Source organism: Leptodactylus fuscus, chromosome 5, assembly GCF_031893055.1.
Source record: "Leptodactylus fuscus isolate aLepFus1 chromosome 5, aLepFus1.hap2, whole genome shotgun sequence".
Lineage (NCBI taxonomy): Eukaryota > Metazoa > Chordata > Amphibia > Anura > Leptodactylidae > Leptodactylus > Leptodactylus fuscus.
In genome coordinates this window covers 155,852,648-155,871,318 of record NC_134269.1, presented here as the reverse complement: position 1 = coordinate 155,871,318, position 18,671 = coordinate 155,852,648, and the positions used below count along the sequence as shown (strand labels likewise).

The window sequence follows — 18,671 nt, the reverse complement described above, 5'->3', positions numbered from 1 at the left end:
AAGCTGGGGGAAAATTGTACAAAATAATAAAATAAATATTTATCTCTTCACTATCCCCAACGCCTTAGCTCTGTAGCTCCCCACAAGTGAATATTTAAGGACTACAGTGATGACAGGGATTAGCCAGAATTCCATCCACTTTGCAGGTAAGGAGAAACGTAGTGTTTTCACAACGTGGGTGTAACATCTTTGCCCATTAGGACTTCTGTGCCATCCTCCAGCTGCATGCTACAGTGCAGGAGGTGCTTCAGTTTACCTTCCTCTGCTTCTGGGCCTCCTGCTGTTTTAGCAAAGCTCAGAGTTTATTGTAGTGTCCAGCCATTGCTCTGAGTTTCTCTGGTTACTAAAGAGTTAATATTAGTTGCTCTTTGATTAACAACCTTCCTTGCCAATCAAGTCTCGGATGGATTCTTGATATTCTTTATATAGTTTTCCAATCCTCCATTGGATGCTTGCTATTAGTCTCATGGAGCGTGCTAGTGTTATACTGTTTCCGTTATTGTCTATTTCTGACCTTGGCTTTTCCCTTATTTTTCTGGTTCTGATTGTTTACTGATTCGTTTTGAACCCTGACTCTCTTGATTACCCATTCCTATTTGTTTTGTCTGTGTTTTGTGTATTCACTTGTATCATGGGAAGGGACCATCGCCCAGTTGTCGTCTACTGCTTAGGGTAGTTGAGGCAAGTAAGTAGGGACTGAGGATGGGTCAAGCATTAGGACTTGTTGTTTCTGTCATTCCCCTTCCTCCCAAGTCCCAGCAGCATGTTGCTTAACAGGCAATTCCCTAACATTGGGCCTGGTCTTATACAGTTTCCTCCCCCCTAAGGCTAGCTGCAACTCAGTCCATGTGTTAGCCAGATTTATTGGCTTTAACTTCTTGCTGGGAGTAGGAGACCCTGTCTCTCAGTAACATACTGTCCTGTACCAATTATAGTACAAGACAGTATGTCGCTGGGAGTCAGGGACTCCTAGCATGATAGATAAAAACTATATTACTAAGAGTCCCACTCCCAGCATGAACTTCAAGCCGATAAATCCAGCTAAGACACGGACTGAATTTCATGGGTGAAACACTGTCGTGTGCAGCTAGCTTAAGGCAGATTTGTTAAAAAAACCCCCAACAAAACAGAAAACCCCTTTGAGGAATAACCATTTATGAAATGTATGCATTTTTATAAGATTTTACAGTAAATGGAACTGCACTTTAAGCACATGGCAGAGAAACAATGCAGATATGTAGCCAATAGTGGAAACACTTCCGTTTCCTTCTGTAAGAAACAAGATAAGGGAGTAAGTGTTGCTATTCTGTTCCTTGCAGTGTCTTCCCACACAGAACTCAGCGTTCACTTGTCAGCAGGACTAAAGCGATTCATCTGCATGCTGCCATTGCCAAGTGACAAGCCCTGACACTCAGCAGGAAATAATTACAGACATATTTAGTCTTTCTTCTCATATGGATCTCACATGATATTAACTCCATAGCTTTTGTGTATTGTTTAGGTAGAAAACTGTATATATTACTAATAAAAAGCTCCCTTAATTGTCTATTACATGTGCAGCCAGCAAGTAGACGTAGCTATGTAACATCTGTTATACAGAGTGATCCACTGCCAGCATCCTAGTGTTTGGAGTCATCAGAGACATACACAGGAGAGGCGAGAGGTGTGTCTATTCATATATCCATCCAATATCCTGGATTCTTCCCAGAAATAGCCTAGCAGATGTTATTGCATGCTGGGTGTTTTCTCCACTGTAGACAAATAGTCAAGAAAACCTCAAAAGTCCATTTTGTGTTTCTCTCTAGGCGGTATTAAACATTGTGGCTGCTATCTTCATTGCGTCAAAAATATTGTATAGTAGTTCAATAAAATGTTTTATCCTGAAAGTGTAGTAGCTTGAGTGTCATACTTTTATAATTTATTTATTTATTTATTTATTTATTTATTTTTACGTATCTACACTCCAATCACCCCAAGCCACCTGCATAATAAGGTCCCATCAGAACAGCTCAGTTTTCTCAAGGCATGGACATCATAAAACCTTTGATGGTGTTCTGTGGTATCTGTCACTCAGATGTTGGCAGCGAATCCTTTCATTATAATGTGAGAAATATTTACTAAAGGACAAATGCCCAATAGGAGGGGTCTGACCCCTGAGACCCTAACCAAGTCTGAGAGTAAGGGGTTTTCCTCCCATTGCACATTCAGCCTGATATCAACAGGGGAAGAAATTACTTTTCAAGGCACAACCCCATTAAGTCCTGTAAGTCGTTGAGTTGTGAGATGGAATTCTTTATGGATCAGTCTTGTTTTCCAGCATATCCCACTCAATTGGATCAAGACCAGTTTAAGGCTAAGGCCCCACATTGTGGAAAAGCTGCTTCTTTTTTTGCAGATTTTGCTGCGGTTTTTTGAGCCAAAACCAATAATGGATTGCTCAGAGGAGAGAAATGTAAATGCTTCCTAGATATTTCCCATTCCTTCTGTAGTTACTATTAGGTTTGGCTCTCTTGGCAACTTTTCCACAACGTGGGACCTTAGCTTAAAGGTGTTTTCTAGATATTGTGCAAAAAAAGTATGGGAACTTGCCCTGATACCAAACTGCATCCTCTTGCTTTGCCTCTGCCTGTATGAAAAACCTGTCGTGGATGGGTTCCATGCTGCTGTAAGAGAGGAGTGGGGGGCAGAGTTTAACATTGTGGGTTTCTGTTCACACTAAAAACCTGCTTTTTTAGTGATCTGGCTCTCCATCGTTTGGTTCGCCTGGCGGACGTAAACTATAGAGAGCACAATGCTAGTGTGAGCCTAGAGTAAGTGATGTAGCAGACCGTGCCACTCATCAGATCAGGCCACCTTCTTACTTTGCTGTATAGTCCACTTCTGATGCACATTATGTGCCTTCTGACTGCCTACAGTTACAGAGCTCCACATGGAGTAAACTACAATGCTTTTTGTGTTCTAACACCTTCCTATAATAACCAGCATTATTTTATTTCAGCATTTATTTGTGCTACAGTAGCTCTTCTATAGGATCGAGCCATACAGGCTGCTTGGCCTTTACTCCCCTTGTACATTAATGAGTAGAGATGAGCGAACAGTAAAATGTCCGAGGTTCGATATTCGTTTCGAGTAGCCCCTCAATATTCGACTACTAGAATCGAATATCGAACCTTATTAGGGCTAGTTCACACGTGAGTATAAGGGGAGGTTTTTGACAGCGGATTTCGCGTCCAAAACCTCCCCTTATAATGGTGGTCTATGGAGACCGCCGGGCTTCTGTTCTCCGCTAGCGGCGAGCTGCTGCTAGCGGAGAAAAGAAAGGACATGTCCTTTCTTCAGGCGGAAGCCGCGCGGCAGCTCCCTCCTATGTCGGCTCATTCATTTGAGCCGACAGCAGAGGGTTAAGCCGCGACAGCGATGGTCGCGGCGGGCGGGTTTTGACAAGAGAGAGACGCGGCTCGCCGCGTCTCTCTCTGTGTCAAAACCCGCGCGGGCAGTTCACGTGTGAACTAGCCCTTATAGTCTATGGGGGGAAAATACTCGTTTCAGGGGTAGGCAACGTTCGATCAAATTATACTTACCAAGTCCACGAGTGAGGGTCGGGCTGGATCCTCCGTGCAGTCTTCTCCTTGCAGCGTCCCCGCGGCATCTTGCGGCTCTGAATTCACTCTGCCAGGCATCGGGCCTGGGCAGAGCTGACTGCGCATGCCCGCACTACAAGCGGACATGCGCAGTCGGCTCTACCCAGGTCCGATGCCTGGCAGAGTGAATGAAGAGCCGGAAATGCCAGAAGACGCCGCAGGGAAGTTGCACAGAGAAGACTTCTAAAGGTAGGAGATGAACCAGCATTGATTGGCCGACTGTATAGCATTCGGCCAATCAATGCTGGTTCTGCATCGAACTTTTACATTCGAACAGTGAGTGGTACTCGATCGAGTACTACTTGCTCATCTGTATTAATGAGTCATTTAATGCCATTTCAATGAGATAATCAATGTTGTTCACTTTATCTGCCAGTGCTTTTAGGAAACAGATATGCTGTAGGTAGGCAAAACCCTGTCCTTTTATGGTGGCCAATGGGCATCCAATTACATTCAAAATCATGTGCCTATTTGCCACCATGAGTAGACATGGTCGTGTGTGGTTCCACAGGATATGCCATAAATGTCTCATAGATGTGGGTCCCACATTTGAGGCCCAAACATATACCCACAGTGGGAGTAAAAAGGTCTTCCATATGTTTTTATCAATGTGTCACCCATTGTTTGACCCTCTGATGGATCAGTACAATGGAGTTTGAGGCAGTGAGGCACTAGCCTAAGTCTAAAGCCCCACATTGCGGAAACGCAGCTTTTCTTTTTGCAGATTTTGCTGCAGTTTTTTGAATCAAAGCCAGGAGTGGATTGATCAGAAGGGAGAAGCATGAGCGTTTCCTATACATTTCCCATTCCTTTTGTATCCATACTTGGCTTTGGCTCAAAATACCGAACAAAATCTGCAAGAAAAAAAGCTACGTTTCCGCAACGTGGGGCCCGAGCCTAAGATGGGAATACATAATTTAGTGTAGACTTTACGTGACAGTAGAAAATAAGAAACTGGAAGGACTAGATCATATACACTAGATGGAACAAAGTAGCACTACATAAACTAATGCTATTTATCTTCTAAGATCCTGTTGGGGCATCTTGAAGAACACTTTCTGTTTCTGCAGTTTCTAAATATTTAATGTAAGGTATCTCTAGACCAGAGGAGTTCTTTAAATAGATTTCCTTCTAATCTCTTTCTTCCTTTCCCGTCCTGCATATTACTGTAAGAGAGTATGATAAGGACATTAGAAATGATGACAAATAGCGTCCTGCCTGATCATTGCTACTAATCATATTCTTTAATATTGACTCAACCAATACAATAATAGTCTTTGCAGATCTCTATGTTATGAACCCTGAGTCCTATATTAGATTGTGTTGTGTATTGCTTACGTCAGTTTGCATGTTAACAGTGAATGGCGTTCTACTGCCATGACATGTGAAGTAACAGTACTAAAACATCTCTTGTCAGTTTATGAAACGTGTCAATGTGTTTCAGCACCAAATAAACTTTGCACTGTGTAGCTATTGTGGCTCACTGGAATCGGACATGTGTAATGAGGCCGACATTCTTGTGGATCTCTGCCCCAGTGTTCTGCTTTCACTTGATGAGAAATTGAGGCAGAGAGAACCCTTCCAGAATTAGCCTGGCACACGTCCTTGTCATTCAATCTAGTTGGCTTCAATGTTACAGCAAGGCAGAAAGTTTTATGAGTTTCATGCATTAACCATAATGTGTTTTTCCAGCTTAGGCAGCAGTCTGGGACACCGCTGATAATCTTTCCACTCATCATTATACCTCAGGTCCAAAAATGTAAATATTTCATGGACAGAACAGTAGAAGTGAAAATGTCAGCGGGATATATGCAACATGAAACTCGATCTTTTCAAATATGACATCACTTTTCCGAAATAACACTAACTGAAAGGGTTGATGCAGGCTACAAGTCTGAGGAATTTCAGTTTGTCATCATTGCATTCAGTTTGACCTTATTTTTTTGATGATCGAGTTAAAGGGCTGTATGGGATTAGAAAAACATGTCTGCTTTCTCCTCAGAACAGTGCCACTCTTGTGCATCAGCTGTGTGTGGTATTGCAGCTCAGTCCCATTCTCTTGAATGGGATACAGATGCTCTGCCATATACAGAATGGCTAGAAGTGGCATGAACTTTGTAATATCCACCCTGTCCTGATCTCACCTCTTTTGTACAATCCCATGCGAGAACATGTCCTGAACATCCCATCCTGGTTATGCCAGTACTTGCTTATGTTATAAATTGCCTGTCAACTTATTGCATTTTCAACACTGAATAAAATTAGAAATGACTAATCTAATCGACCTTAAAATTCTCTCCAAATTTTAAGATTAGATTGCTTGACAACCCTTTTTGATTTCTAGGTAATTTGACAAGCTACACAATCCTCTCCTTCTTATTTTCCCTGGGAATTCTACCATGCTCTGTACATTTTCTGAAAATCTCTTCCTCGTGTCTTTAAACATTGACAGAATTTTAATGGCTTTTACGGTTGCCTCTGAAATCTTATCTGAAAGCATACCTCCATACCCATGTCATGCTTCAGAGCATGAGATCTTCTCGGTTATTACACTCCAAGTAAATGGGTTCTATCTACTTATTGGTAACTATAATATATCAGTATGACTCCATGCACTCAGGGTTTTAACAGCTAGCACACTGACACATTATTTTCTTATGACCCTATGCACTCTCACAATGAATACTTTAAAGGGGCTCTATCATTAGATTTTCTGGTTGTTAGATAAACATATGCCTGAATAGCCTTTAAAAAGGCTATTCAGGTGCTGCTAATCGTTTTTGAACACCCCCCCCGTTTTTCTGAATTACCGTTAAAAAGTATATGTAAATTAGTCTGTGCACCTCCCCCCCACACACACACATGTCATAGATTGTTCACGCCCTCCTCTCTTTTTTGACTTCCTCCTTTCTGCGATTCACCGCCTCCAGCCTGGCAGTTTCAATCAAAATCTCATGCATGCACAGTAGTGCTCCCTTCAGCGCCGTTTTTCTATAGTGAACATCGCAACCGTACTGCACATGCATCAACACACTGGCATAGTTCTCAGGGGAACTGAGCAGTTCTCTACACAAAAATGGCGTAGGAGCGTGCGCAGTAGCGCTTCGGAGAGAGTGCTACTGCGCATGCGCGAGATTTCAATCAAAACCGCCGCGCTGGAGGCGGTGAATCGCAAGAAGGAGGAAGTCAAAGAAGAGAGCAGGGTGTGAACAAGCTATGACGCGGAGGATGCACGGAATGCCCACGGTGCACGGTAGGACTAATTTACATATATTTTTTAACTGTAATTCAGAAAAACAGGGGGAGGGGGTTAAAAAACGATTAGCAGCACCTGAGTAGCCTTTTTAAAGGCTACTCAGGCATATTTTTATCTAAAAACCGGAAAATCTAATGATAGAGCCCCTTTAATATGTATAGAGATTCTATGTACAGTTAGAGAGGACATGGCTCATGCAAGGTACAAGGACAAGGAAACTTCATATCGGCTGCAAGAATGGTTTGGAAAAGTACAATTTCGGTTGTTTTAGGCGGTTGAACCTTTTACAGGATATTAATCTTTTTCCTGAGATGACCCCTAGACTGATTTGTACTCGATTTGACTTTAATAGCATTATACAAAAGAAATAAAATAACCATATCCTCCTAAGTTAAGGTTGCAGACAGGACAGCCTGACCTGGGACATTGTGACATTTTCTGGGGGTTTCATTAGTGTCTTGAATGGCAAATATTGCTGATAGTTACACATTTGCTCTACTACTTGTCATACGTTACACTTTTATAGCTTATACTCCAAATGATTTATTGCCTGACCTGGGTTTAACAGCCATCATAAATTTTTTTTACTGCTTTAAGTCATGTGGCTTTAATGTAAACTATATGTAACATGTAAAATAAATATACTTTTATAGAAAGAATGGAAGCAGCACATCTGTCGCACTTTGGTTTTTGTTGAACTACAATTCCCAGCAACTTACATTGAAGTTACGTAGTATATAGTTACTTCTGTTTTTTTAGACTCTTATGTAGCCCTGTCTGAATGGAGGAGTGGTTGCGCAGGCTTGCCATCGCTCCATTCATTTCTGTTAGACTGCTGTCCCATAAAGATGACTGGAGCAGAAGCACAACTGCAATTTCTCATGATCTACAAATTATATCCTATACGGTGCATTTATTGTGAAGTATTAAAGATGGCTACGTACTTTAGATTTATGTAGAATTAACTGAACATTTACTGTGTATGGTGGTGTTCCGACTCTCCTCCAGTAAATGATGTATGGGCACAGGACGTGTTAATTTTCAGTGCCCAATGCCATAGACATTAGATTTAAGTAGGCTGATAAAACCATTGAATAAATGTTTGTCTGGAGAACAGTTGTTTTCCCTACACCAGTAACACTGAGAATAAACAAGAGTTCATAACTAAGGCTGAGGCCCCACGGAAACGCAGCTTCTTTTGTTGCAGATTTTATTGTGTTTTTTTGAGCCAAACTCAGGAACGGATTGAGCAGAACGGAGAAGTATAAGAAGCTTCCTATATATTCTCCATTCCCTCTGTAGCCATTTTTGGCTTTGGCTCAAAAAACCGCAACAAAATCTGCAACAAAATAAGCTGCCTTTTTTATGGGGCCATAGCCTAAAGAGGTTTTTGAGTTATATAAAAATGACTGGCTGGGGGCTGCAAACTATTTGTAAATATAAAAGAATTTCTACTCCTCTCCACCGATCCCCTGCTGCTCCGGTCTGGTGCTCCACTCCCTGCATCTTCCCTGACATGGGAGAAAGTGGTTCAGAATCAGTCATTTCCTGCAGGAAGTGGAGTACATTGGGAATGGCAGTGGCAAGATATCGGTGGAGATGAGTTTTCTGTGTGTTTTTAAAGCCCGTTAAGAGGTCTAAGGAATCCTTTTACACTCAGAGCCCAGAAAGACATAAAATCTCTATGTTTTAAGTGTTTTATGTTACCCTACTCACAAGAGGCTGAGATGCTTTTACTGTTGTTTTAGCAACGTGAACGCAAGTCTAGCGGTATTCACACTCTATATATATCCTAAAGAGCACATTGCCTGACATGATACTGGCTCCCCGTTGCAGAGTCTAGATATCCAGACGTGTTTTGACATTGGAATGGAACAATGACGTTTCCTACTTCATTTAGGATGTATAGCAGCCAAGATGCTGTTATTTTGCCTATATGGAAAATGGAATCTTATAGAATGTTTGTATATGTTTTTACATACTTTCCAGATAGCTGAGTGTGTATGCAGATAAAGGAGTGATACATACAATATAGAAATGTTTGCATAAATGAGCAATATTGTACAGCAATCTGACAAGTAGACAACAGGCCAACATTTTCTCACAGTAAAGAAAAATTCTATATTCTGTAAACAAAGTATAGTCTCGCTTCTCCCATCAGGGGATTTCTAAAGGACTGGAATATAGCCAGAGTACTACCGAAACTATACGTATTGTAAGGATTCATCATGTAGTTTGGTTCTCACATATCATGCACACATGTTGTGTCATCTTACCATGACTCCAATTTCATTATGGAGGCATATATATAATACATAGAAGAACTTTGCCTGTTATAGAGAATATGAAGATGTGGAGTATCAAAAGACAGCACACAGCATAAAATGGAACTGAAGAGGCTTTGTGTACCTCTACCGGCGCCATGCATCGGCTTTGTAATAGGAATGAGGCCTAACTACAAACTCAGCTCTCCTAATATACAGTACATGCAAAATGCTAGGGGTCTATGTGGCTAGGGGTGAACAAAGAGAGGTTTAATGGAGTGCTTTTAAAGGGCTGGAAAGACTCTGTCTGACATTAAAGGAGCATTTAACTTTATGACGTGTGTGATCGATGGGACTCCAGCCTCTATAACCCCCTGTTGTTCCTGAGAATTACAAGATGCCATTCTTTATAGAGAGCTAGCTCTGCGTGCTTAGTCACTCTTCATTGATGTGATTGGGAGTTATGGAAACTTCATAGTAAGGGATCGACTAGGTATCTGCAGCTCCTATGTACTTGAAAGGAAAGTAAGTAAACATGAATGCATATTCATATTTACATATTATGTTTATGCTGATAAGACTTTTCTGTATATGTCCAGATAATTATTATGTGTAATATGTTTCCTCTTTATGGCCTAGTTCATACCAGCAAAACAGGGTTTACCCATCTATAGACAGCACTGTGTTTGCTCCTCATCACAGCATTACTGGATTACCTTAGATATCGCACAGGGGGCGCTATTTCTCAATGAAGTAGTATATGGAGACATAGCTGGGATCTAAAAATACTTTATCTGACTAGTTGACAAATCTGGAGACACAGAATAGCATGGAGGGAGTCTACACAATGTTTCATACAGGGTGGACTATTACAACTTCTTTGCGTGCCCGAATTTTTTGAGTTAATAAATGTCCTTGTATGTGGAACAGAATGTGTCCCTGTGAAGACATTTTACAAATACTGAACAGCTTGAAACAGCACAAAGTGACCAAGGTGAGGGGACATGTAAGTTATAGAATAGTATTTGTGAAACATTGCATTAAAGACGTAGTCCTGATAGATGTGAGTCTCACCAATAGGATGTGTACTGGTGTGGATAATGGGGATTCTACAACCTGCCTCCCTGGCTGCACCTAGATAGAGAATGAAGAGGTGGCTGTGCATCTATAGGAGTTACGTAAACAGCAGATTTCAGCCATCAGTTTTCCTCCAAAATATACAGCCAAAATCTACAGTCTGAAAGCCATGTCTGAAAAAAATTGGCAAAAGTAAATCTTTATTGTTGTATTTTCAATGTGTTTCATTAAATAAGTTTACTAGTGAAAGATATTTGTGGTATATCCACAAGAGATGCTATAAATGTGTGATGGGCAGGGGGTTCTGTCTCTGCTGGAGGTTCAGTGGAGATATGGCCATGCATGTCTCTCTATTCCAGGAACAACTGAAGCAGTTTGTTGACCTTATCCTTAAAGGTGGCTTATTTTTTTATGGCTTATCCTCAGGATAGGCCGTAAATATATGATCATTAGGGGGCTGACACATGGCCCCCAGACCGATCATCTGTACGGAGACAGAAGCAGAAAGCCCTGTCCGTTGTCTATCAGCCCAGCACCTTCACTGCAGCGCCCCTCCCACCATCTTCTAAGGCTAGGTTCACATCTGCATTGGAGTCTCATTAGAGGAGTCCACTCAGACTCCCATCTAAAATAGACTGAGAGAAAAGTCAACCATGCGGTATAAAACCGCTTTTTATGCAGATGGGCTCTATGCAGGGGTGGATCATTTGTTTCTGCCGCCTGAGGCAGACGTCAGAAAGCCCCCCCCCCGGAGGAGGGGGCGGGACCGAGCGGAAGGGGGCAGGGTGGGGCCGAGCTGAGGGGGCGGGGCCGAGCGGAGCTTGTCCTGGACTGGTTTAGGTGAGCAAAAATGCCGCCCTCCCTGGGGCCCTGGGATAGCGCCGCCTGAAGCGGTCGCTTCAGGTCGCCTCATGGGAGGTGAGGAACTGGCTCTACGCCTTTCAGTCACCATGCAGACCCAAACAATGGGGAGCCAAACGATAGTGTGAACCTAGTGGCGCCAGTACTCACAATATATATGTATTATGTTTTTTCCTTTCTGTTTGCTGTTTTTAAAATGTTATTTTTTACATCCCAGGCAACAACTTTAATATTTGGGATTTATGCGTCATGGATGGCAGTGTTAGAGCCGGTCATAATGTAGCTCTCTCCTTGTCAAGCCGTCATGTCCGATTATGTATTTCAGTCTTTCAAATACCGAAAAAAAGGGACCCTCTTTAGAATTGTTTGCCTTAGGAGATCAGATGCTTTATGAGCTGCCATATCATAAAAGACCATAAATCCTAAAGAGATCATAAATCTAGAAATACCTTTTCATTTACACTTGGTGTTTTATCTCTTTGCAGATGGGGGATATGTAAGGAAATTGTAGTCAAATGTTTAAATACTTTCAGCTGAGCGGATTTTTTTTTTCTTTTGAGTGGAAAGAGAATATATTTTTGTTTTAATGTGTGTAGCTAACATCTGGCAAGCGTTTGCTTTTTGTATGCATGAATAGAAAGGAAATCTCATCTTCAATTTAGCTGGGATGTGGTCAGGAATATGACAGTGTTTAAAGGATATGTCTTGTGATGTACTGCCATAAGAAGCCTGTACAAACTTGGCTGGATACTTGTTGCAATGTCTCACTGTACTCCTCCCTTTGTCTGCCCAGCATCTCTCATTAAAATACACTAATGGCTTTGAAGCCCACTTTGGACCTGGCACACACATTAGGTTTCACCCACAAGCCAAACATACGCTTGTATATATTGAAATGAAACATGTCTGAAAGTAAGAGTGCAGCTCTTCATAACCAGACCGAAGCAGAACATAAAAACGTTATTCTGTGGGCATCTGACAGGTTTACAAGGTATTTGGAAAAGTTTGTGCATTTAAAATAGCTATAAAGCATACGGTAGAAAAGCAGTATTCTATTCATAACTCTGTGTGTTTTAGATATCGGTTTATGTTTCACTTCTGTAGAACAATTTTTCTCTTGTGCCAACCTCTGGAACTGGAAGAGGAAGTTACTTGTGTTAGGACGCTGGCTGAGAACTGCGGCAAATATGGTTGACTGTAGACTGTTAATGGAGCGCTTGTGCACGGCATAGTCATGTCAAGTTTTGGCACCGCTATGGTGAGCACAGTAGTTGATACTATTATAGAGTATTGTGAGTGATCCGGTGAGTGGCTTTGTTACGGGAACTGCTCTAGATCACAGAATAAAGTTTTTCATTTAGAGCGCAGTACTGTACAATGCAATGAATGTATATATAGGTGGATAGACATGTCATATGTACTGTATCTCATATTGCATACTTAAAGGGAGATATGCTAAAAATGCTCATACCCACTGATAGTCCAGGTGTAATTTTAGAATAGCATTCCCTGCTGTTCATTAAAAAGCCTTAAAAAAGTTGTCCCATTATGAACACAGGTCAGGAGATGTGTCCAATCATGGGGGGCCAAATTGCCTGGTTTCCCCTAAAGATCAGGAGGAGAGGAAAACAAAAGTCCATCTAAGGCCTCCTTGTGAGTGGGGTGCCAGTGCGCTTGTGTGACCAGCACTCCACTTCACTTCTGTGGAGCTGCGGGCACTGCCAGTTTACAGTCCCAGCAGCCCTATAGAAGTAAAGGGAGTACTGGTCATGCTAGGGCTTTGACGCTCCATTCACTGGGGGACAGGGTAACGGGGCTCCCAGAAATAGGTCACTTATCCCCTGTCCATAATGCCCATAATGGAACAACCCCCTGAACTACGTTAGAAAATGTTCAGCAGTGAACATGCATGCTTAATCTTGCTTTTATGTCTGCAAGTAAGAAGTGGGAAAATTGTTGCTTCTGAAGTTGCAGCATTTTCTCTGCTTGTCCCAAGAGAAGACCTACACACAAAAGTTCACCCAAAAGTTAACAGCAATCCATACATGTACCAGTTATGGTTGGCTAGCCAATGGTTTATTGTGTTGATCCTCATATCTTGATACATGATGTCTTATATAAGAAGGGAAGAATGAGCCCAGTAACTGGTATTTTCTAGAAAAGAAAAGTCTGATACGATGAGAATATTGAAATACAGGAAGGAATTAACTTCATCAGTCCATTAGTAGAAAACACATAGTCATATATCAATAGTGAGCAGAACAATCATCTTGGAAATATTTGCTTGCCTCTGTCTACTTTATTTCTTCTGTGTGCAGTAGACTTGCTTTATGTAACTTTCCTTTTTTATGTCCGATAAGAAGATAAATAAGTGATTCTGGCCTGTGTAGCTTTTCTTGACGTGTACCTGCTTGCCCAACCTTACATGTAGGTGCAGCTGTAGGTTTGGGAACATCACCATTTGTCTTGGGAAACATTCCATTATTGACAGAAATAAACACATACTTTAAAAGGAAACTTACCTGAGATAAGATTATCTTGGCACTGCCCCAGCAGGCCATGGTGACTACTGTATCCGTCCCAACTAACACTTAGTACTAATTCATTTTTGTTTCTAACTCACTAAGATATTCTACCTATTAAAAGCTGATTTATTACACATTTCAGGATCTAAGGCTAAATTCACACAATTGTGGAGAGTAATAACTGCAAGAAATGGATGCTACAGTGTTTTTTTCACAGTCATTTTGCATCCCTCTGTGTTTTTACAGATCCCTTATAGATTTCAGCAAACATAGGACCTGTGCTATACTTTGACTGTCAAAAAAATGCGTATAACAAGGCAGTTTTTGACCTTTGTGTGAATATAGCCTTAGTTCTTACTGAATCTGTTGCCAAGACCTTTGTAAGCACTCATTTCACTGTTTATTAACAGCAACCGAGCAGGTACAGGTGGGAGGAGAAAGGTGAGCATGCTTCTGCCTTTTTATACTATAAGGCCTCTCCTGCTGTTACAAAAAATTATCCCAGACATCATCTTTAAGTGAACCATGGGGATCTCAAATTTAGGTTTGCTCATGTATGCCACACGATTGCCATACACTTTGCATAATACCCAAATGTTGTTCTTTACATTTTAATTGCTCCAAATATGTGTGCCAGGAGTCAGTTTATAAAGTTTCAGATTATAAACAGGAGATCCCATTATAGGCACTGCTGTTTATGGGTCCACACCTCTGTTATTCAGTTCCCTGAGACGACACTAGCGTGAACTGAGCGTAAATTATGTATTTTTCACGGAGAACCAAAATGTCAACCATTTGGAAATGATTCCTTATCCTTGGGTATACAGAATGTTACTGCAGCCATATTTCTTATTGTAATTCATGATTAACAATACATTTTGTCATACTTGCATCGTAGAATATTACTATATTATTTGAAAGTTTTATGTTTTCACGACGAAAATGGTTTCAGTACAGTCTACAAAGTCTTATATTGTACATCTGATTTTTACTAATGTCAAAAAAGTCCTTCCACCAAGAGTTGTGCTGCCTTTGGCTTCATTCTCACCTCGGGGAGCTTAGTTTATTACAGTCTTTGCCATCTGTTTCTAGGGCTTTCAACTAGAGCATATAATTTTCTAAGAGGGGTAAAATATAATATTCGGCTTTCATTTGTGCAGCCACTTTTTTCATCTTATACACTTTTACAGTTGAATGGTTTTTGCATTTCACTATTGTTCAGCTCATGTCTGTTATTTACTTTCATAGCCTGTACCCATTACAGTGTATTACTAGAATGTATAAGTGGTAAAGCACTTGGGTCATTCTTTTCTTGCTTGTTGCAGAAAAGCTGATTTTTTTTGTTGCTGTGTTTTGGGGGGGTTTTGAGCCAAAGTCAAGAGTGGCTTGAAAGGGAATGGAAAATCTAAAGGAATTCTGTTATATCCACTAAAATAAAAAAATCTGATACAAAAACAGCAGCTTTTCCATAATGTGGGGCCTTCACCTAAAGGTTAGAGAAGGGCAAACATTTTCAGCGAATATTAGGGCTTTTTGGCCAGGGTCCCACTTTGTGAACATGCTGGGAAAAAAAATCTGCAGCAAAAAATGCAGTGTTTTACAGTACCTGCGAAGTGAATGGGATTCTGACTAATCCTATTCACGCATTATATTTACGGAAACACTGGCGTTTTCCATATATAGGTTTAATAGAAGCAGAAGGTTTTCAGAGGACAACTCTGCGAACCTTCTGTGAATACAATCTTTACCACAGCGCTTCTGGCTGTGGCTTGCAACTTGGGGCCTTAGCCTAAATCTTGTTTTTGTGACATAAAAACTAATGTCATATATCTGAAAAGTTGTATATAGCGCTTGGAAATATTTTATAATTTTAACTTGCTCCTGTCATTCTCCTGTTCCATGGTTGTCAATGCCTTATTTTTTACTTTATTTTAGCTTTGTCATTGTAGCTTATAGCTGAGGAAAGCTTAATCTAGTTTGGGTGGACTATACACATTACATAAGTGTCGGTCAGACAATAGGTGGCTGTCGGATTACACATTAGGTTAAAGGTTTCCGACCTTTTTGAAAGCAGGATACCCTAAACTTGTCTGAGACTCGACCCCACCCTAACCCATTCTGCATATAGCATTTCATCATTGTGATATCACCCCTGTACCCTACATGTATAATCAGATGATGTGTCTTCGGCATGGGCAACATAATAACAAAGCCAAAGGTCCTGGATGAGCCCAAGCTTTTATGGACACACCTTATCTCCCGCCAGATGAAAAAGGTAGTTAAACCAAAACCATTATCACTGTGTCTGTCTGTACTATAGACTTAGAATAGAGCATTAGGGTGCATGCTCGGCTATCATGCAGACTTCTCCCAGTGGTTGGTCCTTCACTGATTCATCACCTATCCAGTGAATAGTCCATAGATGCTTCGGACTGGAATACCTCTTTAGTGTGTATGATTCCTTCCTCTATTCGAGTTCTGTAATTTTTGTAACTGTTTATATAACAGTCACCAAGGTCGTAGAACACTGGTCCAAGTCATTTAAACAGGTACATCTATGTAGGAGTCTCTATGGACACAGGGATCAGTGGATATGGTTGAACCATTGATACCAATAATATATAAGCAGCTCAATGTCTATGTGCTTTACCATGGCAGTCTATATTATACAGTAACCTCAGACATGGACCACTTGCCAGGAAAATATAACCTTCTAATCTAAATAATTCCGTTCATGATTTTATTCTTACCTACCTCAGAGTGGTTTAGATGTGGTTTAGATGTATAAAATGTTGTATCACTTCTTGGTTATATTAACATTTTGAGGAATATTCTTAGAGGAGGTCTTTGAGTTTCTGTCTGATCCATTCACAGTGTATTTATTGCCAGCAAACAACATCTGTGTTGATTTTTGAGCAGTTCTAATTGTTGCCTAACATCTGTTTCTGTTCCCAAAGTAACGCTTAGTGTTTTAAATATTCTAGGTTGCCATAAAATCTATCCGTAAGGACAAAATAAGAGAAGAGCAAGATATGGTTCACATCAGACGAGAGATTGAAATAATGTCATCACTCAGCCATCCGCATATCATAAGCATATATGAAGGTAATATTTTATTAGAAATCATGTGAAATTTGTGTGGTCCGTTGTTCCAGTCCACCCCTGATAGCTTTTATTTGTGTGGGATGCACATTGTGAAACCGTGCAAATAATGATGTGTAGCATTGTAGGTTCACGTAAAGTACACAAGACGCTCTACAAGTTCAGTGCAACATTTTGAGGGTTCAACTATCAGACTGACCCAAGCTCTAGATCCCAAACTTGTGCCTAAAACAGATATATCATATATCATCTGCAGTATAGTATTATGACATTGTAGAGAGAGTCCCAGCTATTGCAGATTTTCACAAGGTTTGCTCTCCTGCTTTTCTTCACTGGAACTGCTATTACAGGTATTATACTTTGGAAGATCAGGGAAGGTGTGGAAAAGCAATAAACACTGATATTCCCCTTTCCTGGGTTCCTCTGCGGTGCTTGGTGTGTGTTCTCCATCATCTTTGGTCCACTCTTGACCTCTTCCGTGACTTCACTGGCCCCTGAGTGGGGTGTCGTGTGGTCTGTGCTAACTTCATGATGTTTACATGCCACATGTTAGCATGTTCCACATGATTCCTGAGGCCCAATCGCAGGTCTTAGTGAGAATGCTAGGGCCCATGAATGCACAGAAGAGACCCAAAGTACATCGGATACCATGAGAAAGCACAAGTGTGTATCATTATTTATTTTTATGCACCTCTCCTGGACCTCTTCTTGTCACAGTCCGAGGTCTAATGAGATCCCAGAGTACAATTTGTGTGTGTCGAACCCCTAACATTTTGGGTTGAGCTGAACCTGAAGTTTTTAGAAATTTCATAACAACAAACCTGGCCCCTTATGAACCATTTCACTCATTCCTAAGTTTTATCAAGGTATATAAGAACACTAGCCACTTCAGGGCAACCTCTGCATAGTGAGCAGGGCCGGCTCCAGGTTTTTATGGGCCCTTGGGCGACAGAGCCTCAGTGGGCCCCCTGTGCGTTACAGATGAAGCGAGTGACGTCATGCAGGAGTGTGGCATCACCAACGCCATACCTCCCAATCTTTTAAAGAGCTCTGCGCGCCGCGGCAAATTTAGCTCCACCCACTTTTATGTTGATTCCACCCATTCTCATTCATTTATTATGTGCTCCCACACAGTATAATCCTCCTACAGTCACCTGTAAATTATATGCCCCCCTCCATCTCTCCCCCAGTTTCATATACACCCTTCCTCTGCCCCCAGTTTCATGTCCCCCCTCCATCTCTGTCCCCAGTTTCATCACGTTCTCCCCCTTCATCTGCCCACAGTTTAATGTCCCCTGTCTCTGCCCCAGTGTCATGCTGTTCTCCCCCCCTCCATCTGCCCCAGTGTCATGCCGTTCCCCCCCTCCCCTTCAGTTTCATTGGGCCCCCTCCATCTCTGTCCCCAGTTTCATGCCGTTCTCTCCCCACCCCCTTCCCCAGTGTCATGCTGTTCCCCCCCCTTCATTTGCCCCCTCAGTTTCATTGGGCCCCCTCCATCTCTGTCCCCAGTTCCATGCTGTTCTCCCCCCCTCCATCTGCCCCAGTGTCATGCTGTTCTCCCCCCCTCCATCTGCCCCAGTGTCATGCTGTTCCCCCCCTCCCCTTCATTTGCCCCCCAGTTTCATGGGCCCCCTTCATTATGTTTCACCTTAATATGTAGTACAAAACAAACACTTACATCACTCACCTTCCCTCGTTCCCCCGACGCTCCTCTCTCTCTCCCTCCAATCACATACGCGATGCAGGAGCTGTGAGATCAGCTCCTGCTTAGCTCCGGACTGGCTTGCGTGTGTAGGCGTGATGCGATGACGTCATCGCGCCTACACACGCAAGCCGGGGCCGGAGCTTTAAAGCAGGAGCTGATCTCACAGCTCCTGCATCGCGTATGTATTTCAGCTCATCGGCGGACAGACGCCGATGAGCTGAAATTGTGACAGGCAAGTGC

The 18,671-nt window shown here is 41.8% G+C and overlaps 1 protein-coding gene across 1 annotated transcript in view; it reads left to right on the top strand.

Moving 5' to 3' along the window:
* Nucleotides 1-18,671, top strand: part of NUAK1 (NUAK family kinase 1) — a 71,461-nt gene that overhangs the window by 12,027 nt on the left and 40,763 nt on the right. The window contains exon 2 of the mRNA XM_075274528.1: nt 16,609-16,729. Within this exon, the coding sequence (XP_075130629.1) occupies nt 16,609-16,729 (121 nt within the window). The remainder of the gene's footprint in view (nt 1-16,608; nt 16,730-18,671) is intronic.